Source organism: Limulus polyphemus, unplaced genomic scaffold (assembly GCF_000517525.1).
Source record: "Limulus polyphemus unplaced genomic scaffold, Limulus_polyphemus-2.1.2 Scaffold623, whole genome shotgun sequence".
In the NCBI taxonomy this organism is placed as follows: Eukaryota; Metazoa; Arthropoda; class Merostomata; order Xiphosura; family Limulidae; genus Limulus; species Limulus polyphemus.
Window position 1 is genome coordinate 398899 of NW_013666233.1, and position 7918 is coordinate 406816.

At 34.8% G+C, this 7918-nt stretch overlaps 1 protein-coding gene across 1 annotated transcript in view; it reads left to right on the plus strand.

Moving 5' to 3' along the window:
- The window catches only part of LOC106459533 (protein mesh-like), a 51148-nt gene that overhangs the window by 27374 nt on the left and 15856 nt on the right, over positions 1-7918 (plus strand). The window contains exons 10-14 of the mRNA XM_022386044.1: positions 159-440; positions 830-962; positions 2656-2806; positions 4963-5118; positions 7111-7287. Coding sequence (XP_022241752.1) covers positions 159-440; positions 830-962; positions 2656-2806; positions 4963-5118; positions 7111-7287 — 899 coding nt within the window. The remainder of the gene's footprint in view (positions 1-158; positions 441-829; positions 963-2655; positions 2807-4962; positions 5119-7110; positions 7288-7918) is intronic.

Sequence of the window (7918 nt, forward strand, 5' to 3'; positions counted from 1 at the left end):
ATGTTAGCGGAGAACGAAAAGATTCCAATCAAGGATGATTTACTTCATTCCTAACTTTTTCTTTATTGTGCAAACTGTTATACTTCGTTAGATATTGATGGGTAAAGTTGTGAGCTGAGTTATTATTCAAAAACACTGGTTTGTTATTTTCTTTCTAGAGTTCTCTGGAGTAATCCAGTTCCACTAGCCTGGTATTTCTATCACCAATGGAGGCGCGAATGGGGCAGTTCATGGAAAAATTACATGTGTGAACAATGGTACTTGAACGAGAAATACAGTGATCGTTTTGCAACTACCAACTTCCGTTGTCCGTGTACCCTTACACAAGCAGAACTGGACCGTGGACGGTTTTCACCAGATACTCAGTGTAACGTCATCAACAAGAACTGCGAAGTTTTCCATAACGGAGCTCAGCACTGTGTTCGATCAGGACGGCCCTCGTGGGTTATTTTTCTTCTAGTTCCTTTGTATTAAAATTTGTTTATGAAGCATGGAGAAGTTACAACTCTTCACAATTAGTTAGCAAGTTTGGTTAAAGAGATGACAGAGTATTTTACTGAACTCAGTTTTTCCCTAAAAACACACTTTTAATGTTTTTTAAGCGATTCGTAATACTATTTAAGGAAATGAAAAATAATCTAGAATTTTTTATCTAAAGATTCTTTCTGTTCAAGTAAACATCAGAACAAAATACCCATGCACATACATATTTCAAGCTTAAATACATTATTTTCCAGTCAGAAAGTATTCATTGATTAGGTATTACTTTAAATACTTTGTATACACATGTTATTATTTCATGAAAACTTATGATATGTCCACTTTCTAGGATTGGAGGTTCTGGTCAAATGTGCTGTTATGACGACCAGGAGGAATTGATGCAAACAGCGGATACAATGTACGGCGGTAGACCCTCTCGATCTTTTGTCTATGGAAAACACCCATACAAATGGCGTATGTATGTAAGTACCAAAAATGGAGTCAACATAATATATAACTTGTTAATTTAAACAAAGAAGTGTGTAATGATATCAGACACGAACCTTATATTCAATTACACCACTCCTTCCCACGCTGGCTCAGAGATATGTCTAAGAACTTATAAAGCTGAAAAAAGAAAAATTGGATTTTGATACTGCAGTGAGCAGGTCACAGATAGCCCATTGTGTGTAACTTTGTGCTTAACAGCAAACAAATACTAAAATATTCGTTTTAAGCCAGAACTGTTGTTACACTGATTAAGTAAAGCTGAATCACTTTAAGATGAAATAATTCTAAATGCTGATCATTTGTTTCGTGTGCTTTGAATTTAGCGCAGAACTACTCGATAACTATCTGCGATAGTCGTCGTCCCTAATTTAGCAGTGATAGACTAGAGGGAAGGCAGTTAGTCAACACCATGCACTGCCATCTCTTGTGCTACTTTTTTACCAACGAATAGTGGGGTTGACTGTCACGTTATAACTTTCCCAAAGCTAAAAGGACGAGTTTGTTAGATGAAGGGGGATTCGAACCTACGACCCGCCAGCCTCATTGATAAAATTAGTCCTGTAGCATTTATACATAAAGAAGTATTTGCATTTTTGTTATTAACTCTTGAATTGTTTTCGTGGTTTCTTTTTGTATATTATATAATAGTACTCGTAACCTGCTAGTTTTATTTATTAAAGTTAAAATTGGTTTTAGTCTGTATTTCTTGTGTTATTTGGAGTTTTCGTTGTGGTATTTCGAAATAACGCCTGAAGTAATTCTTACGTTTTAGTTTGCTATTGCAATTATTAAGTGTCTCTTAGTCTTCTTTTTTTAAGCTTTCTCCTGATGATTCAGGGTTTAATGCTATCCTTTTATATACCACTTTTTGTTTGTAAAATCCATGACGTTTTAATTTTCACGTGATATAATATATTCTATAAAGTTCAAAAAAGATTATTTTACTTTTAGTAACAGAAATCTGGGCCCTAAGCCTAACAAATACATATACACAGATGTGTGTGTTGTACTAATATAGATTTATTACCTTATTGAATAATTGATTGAAATGTTTTTGTTACCTGTAGTTTATATTCTAAGAAACACATTTCAACTTTAACGTCCCCCATGGGTCAATGATAAGTCTATGGACTTACAATGCAAAAATCTGGGATTCGATTTCTCGCAATGGACAGATTGCAGATAGTGGTTGAGTTTGACTTAATGATTATCGTACCGAGTTGAGGATCGTAAAGTCCAAAGTTTGATTCTACGAAGCACTCACTCGGCACTCTCAGCAATATTGAGTGATGAGCAATTTTAAATGAAAGAAAGCTATGCCAGAATCTCGGGGTCTCTGACTTGGCTGTTTAACTTTATAAGAAGCTTTCAGGTGGAAAATGCCGAATGCTTTCTCCAAACTGCCAATTTAGTAACCAGAAAACACAAAATCAGGGTATTTTTCCATTATACAAATATCGATATATACATGCAAGGTGAATCGTTAAGAGCATAATTTCATGAACCTAATCGCACAATACACTTCGAAATAACGAAATTAAGTACATAAAGGATCATTTAAGTATTTGTTTACATTTTTGATTTCAAGGAATTCCGATTACTTTAAATTTGGAACCCAGTAATAAAGAGATAATACGATTTAATGTATTCTGAACTTTTCTGTAGATCCCTATACTTTCTAACTGGCTGCACGACGTAATGCCTTTCTTCTACTGTTGTAAGTGGGCTGATAGACAAGAAAATTCTGAAACGTGCGACATGTACAACTACTGGAGAACTTCTCAGGACTGTTCCGCATATCAGCCTCCAGGTGTTGGTGAGTATCACAATATCCAGGTTTAGGTGATGATCATGGTCTCCAGGTATTGGTGAGGATCATGGTCTCCAGGTATTGGTGAGGATCATAGTCTCCAGGTATTGGTGAGTATAACGGTCTCCAGGTGTTGGTGAGTATCATAGCCTCCAGGTGTTGGTGAGTATCACGGTCTCCAGGTGTTGGTGACGATCATGGTCTCCAGGTATTGGTGAGTATAACAGTCCCCAGGTGTTGGTGAGTATCACGGTCTCCAGGTGTTGGTGAGTATCACAACCTCAAGGTTTAGGTGATGATCATGGTCTCCAGGTATTGGTGAGGATCATGGTCTCCAGATGTTGGTGAGTATAACGGTCTCCAGGTGTTGGTGAATATCACGGTCTCCAGGTGTTGGTGAGGATCACGGTCTCCAGGTATTGGTGAGTATCACGGTCTCCAGATGTTGTTGATTATCACGGTCTCCAGGTGTTGGTGAGTATCATAACCTCCAGGTGTTGATGAGTATCGCGGTCTCCAGGTGTTGGTGAGTATTACGGTCTCCAGGTGTTGGTGAATATCGCACTTTCTGCGAAATAATTTTGTACATGGCAATAAAAATACGACTGCCCAGTCTAGATGAAGGTAAATGTTTGTAGTAAACCCAAACTATAGATGCGAATTGTGTTTTGTTATAAAAACAATAATTACTGAAATGTAATGTTGGCGCGTATTTTCTGAAATGTGAAATACATGGTGCAAAAAAAATATTTATTTAGTTAACCCAATAAAATAAAATAAATAAATAATACATATTCATCCTCTAAATTAAAGATCGTACTATACTGCACTATAATAGGTATCTTAACATGAGACTGAAACAGCTTTAAAAATCTTCTAGGTACATCTTATAAATATTAAATCTAATGGGTATGATGTTTTAGTTGTCGTTCATTTGCTTTCGCAAAATTTCTGAAGTTTAATGATAAGAATTACACTAATTGTTATACCTGAACGTTCACTGTATATTTTTATTGAATATACTATTGTATTTTAACGCATTTATTTTAAAATTTTAAATTACTTTTTACCTAAACGTAGAACGACAACTTAAGAAACAGGCAAAGGGCTTATTTCTCAAAAAGCCGCAGATATACTCTGTGGTGGATTATTCAAGATATGCGGATGTTGTGTTTTAGTATATACATTCAAGACTGGATTACACAAGATATACTGGTGTTTTGTTTTAGTACACACTCAAGGCTTGTTTTAAAAATGTATGCAGATGTTGTGTTTTAGTATATACATTCAAGACTGGATTACACAAGATATACTGGTGTTCTGTTTTAGTACACACTCAAGGCTTGTTTTAAAGAATGTATGCAGATGTTGTGTTTTAGTATATACATTCAAGACTGGATTACACAAGATATACTGGCGTTCTGTTTTAGTACACACTCAAGGCTTGTTTTAAAAATGTATGCAGATGTTGTGTTTTAGTATATACATTCAAGACTGGATTACACAAGATATACTGGCGCTCTGTTTTAGTACACACTCAAGGCTTGTTTTTAAAATGTATGCAGATGTTGTGTTTTAATATATACATTCAAGACTGGATTACACAAGATATACTGGCGTTCTGTTTTAGTACACACTCAAGGCTTGTTTTAAAAGTGTATGCAGATGATGTGTTTTAGTATATACATTCAAGACTGGATTACACAAGATATACTGGTGTTCTGTTTTAGTACACACTCAAGGCTTGTTTTAAAAATGTATGCAAATGTTGTGTTTCTATAACACACTGCAAGACAGTATCAATCTTTGTTCAAAAGACTTTTAATTTTTATTTCATATAAATAAATACTAGCTGACGTTTCTATTCAACGTACGGTGAAGACAAAGGACCGAAGGATCCAAGAATTGATTGACATAGTAGGTCAGATCCAAAACTGATTCCTCATGTCACTTCCCGTGGTCCTTAAGGGTATATGTAAGGTTTGATGACAATCGGTCCAGCGATCAGAGAGAGATAACTTGCTACGTGTGTAATATAATGGATACGAATTTTTAGATTCAATATGAAAGATTTTTTTTTATGTGACAGTATATGAAGTATACTTTGGACTGTAAATATGTTTACATGTGATTTTTGTTTTTGTTATAATATTTTATTCTAGCCAGCGTCTATGGTGATCCTCATTTTCTTACGTTTGACCGTGTGAATTACACCTTCAATGGGAAAGGGGAATTCGTGTTAGTCCATGTGGATAACCCTTTACATAAGCTACACATACAAGGAAGATTTGAACAAGTTCCTAGGCCTTCTTTAAATGGTGGGTTTCTTGGAGTAGAAACTATGTACTTTAATGTTGTTGGGATCGAAAAGTGAATTGTTCTTCTGAGTTTGACTGAAGAATTATATACAAAAAACTTAAGAGCTAATATTAGAGCAAAAACTATTAATATTAGTACGTAACTTTCTCTTCAAGTACTGGTTTAGAAAATAGTAGTAGTTTTATACAATATTATTTATATAACTATGTGAGCGAACAAAACATAGAATACAACAATTAATTAATCCTTCTAGCTCGTCGCACTTTTTAGTCTGACGAAAACGTGAAGGACATTTGGTGTCTTTCCAGAACTAATATTAACACCACTGCTCGTTAATTGGTGTAAAAGAAAGCTTGCGCTTAAAACAAGTTATCATTTGCTGAAGTCTGACAGAATTTATTAAAAAAATAGCTCGGGAGAGATCGCAGCGTACTACATTCAAGTTACACTTTACACACACATATATATATAGCTTGTTTGTTTGAAGTTAAGCACAAAGCTACACAATGGGCTACTTGTGCTCTGCCTACCACGGTTATCGAAACTCGATTTTTTTGCGTTGTAAGTCCGCAGACATACCGCCGTGCCACTAGGGGCTGCATAATATACTGGCATTAAATGTTTTAAAATAGTTTATTTTAATTTTGCATCCACTGTTGTTTTATGAGTTATGACTAGCTTGTTCTTGCATATAGTGATAACTAATAGAACTGGCAATTAAGAAAACTGAGTAAAATAAAGACTCAATTTATATGAATACTTTTTAATTCACTGGTGCCTTTAATATCTCAAGTTTCTTTCATTTCTAAAGTACTCTAAGAAAGCCTATTCAGGATTATTTTACAGACTAGGTTCTTGAAAATGAACATACTAGGTGAAATATTTTAAATGTCATGAATGTCTGTCAAAGATAAAAAAATAATTCTTAATAAACCCATATTAAAGTAGGGGCTTTTCCTAATTAAGAAAATATGTTTTTTATAATAACAAATAACAGCAATATTTAAGGAAAATAGTATATCATATATATATATATATAATGGCCGAGGGCGGCTTAGCTGTCAGCATGCCAGACTGTGGACCGAGGTTCCTCAGCCTGCGCTATGTTACCACTAAACAATAAATCGCGCTCCGTACTTTGAAGCCATGGATAAGTTATAGCAGCTATGGCCAAATCCCACTATACGTTATAGCAGCTATGGCCAAATCCCACTATACGTTATAGCAGCTATGGCCAAATCCCACTATACGTTATAGCAGCTATGGCCAAATCCCACTATACGTTATAGCAGCTATGGACAAATCCCACTATACGTTATAACAGCTATGGCCAGATCTCACTATACGTTATAGCAGCTAAGGACAAATCCCACTATACGTTATAACAGCTATGGCCAAATCCCACTATTAGATTAGAGTAGCCAAACAGTTCAAAGGCGTCGGAACCGGGGGTGCTACAGCACCCCCACTTTTACATATTTGACTTATATAGCGCCTGTAAATTATATTACTATATTAATTTTTTGGGGTATGCCCCCGGACTCCCCCTGGATTGAGTTGCTTTTAGCAGCTCCTTATACTTTCGGTCTCTCACTGCAAAATCTGTAGATCTAACCAAGCACCCCCACTTTGCAACTCCTTCCTACACCACTGCAATTAGTGATGGGTGGTGTTAACTATCAACCTTCCCCTTATTCTATCAGTTGAAAGCTAGAAACGACTAACGCAGATAGCTCTTGCGCGGAATTCAGCAAACAAACTAAATAGAGAAAAGTATTATTAAATGTATACTTGTATTGGTTTGTAGTCAGCTTTCATATCTTGTTCTTTTATGCTTTATTTCGGTTATTTTTGGAAGAATGTTTTTCATAATAATGAATTTCATCAATTCTTATTATCTAATTCACCAAATATTTGTAAAGTGCATCATAAGATTTGATATTATTACAGTTTCATTAGTCTGTAAACTCATTGCAATGTACCATATTTAGACAAAATGATCAATGGAACCTATCTTACCGCTATTTCTGCTATGGACAATGTATCTTCAATTGTGGAGTTCCGTATTCGTCCAGATGCCGCTAGGTGGCGGTACCACATGTATATTTTAGTGGACAAAGAGTATGTATTTTTTTGGGATGACTCGATGAGAATCCAAAACTTTAAAGGTATGTTTGGAATTTTTTCATTTTATTATCTTACTTTTCTTTGCCGTAGGCTAGTATTAGAGAAATGACTAGATTTTAATAACATGAATTATCAATGGTCATGCTCCATATTAATCTAAATAACACATAAATTACAAATTGAAAAATTAAGAAATTCTCTTCTCTACTTTTTCGAAACTTAATCCACAGACTGAGATTCACAGGTGCTGCTACATACCCACAGGTTTATCAGAATTGAAACTACAGACTTGGATTAATAGGCCCTGCTACCTACCCACAGGTTTATCAGAATTTAAACTACAAACTTGGATTAATAGGCCCTGCTACATACCCACAGGTTTATCAGAATTTAAACTACAGATTTGGATTAATAGGCCCTGCTACATACCCACAGGTTTATCAGTTTCATAAGTAAATAAATATTGTATATTATGGAGTATTTCTCTTTTAGTGTAGTTTCATAAGTAAATAAGTAATGTATATTATGAAGTATTTCTCTTTTAGTGTAGTTTCATAAGTAAATAAGTAATGTATATTATGAAGTATTTCTCTTTTAGTGTAGTTTCATAAGTAAGTAAGTAATGTATATTATGAAGTATTTCTCTTTTAGTGTAGTTTCATAAGTAAGTAA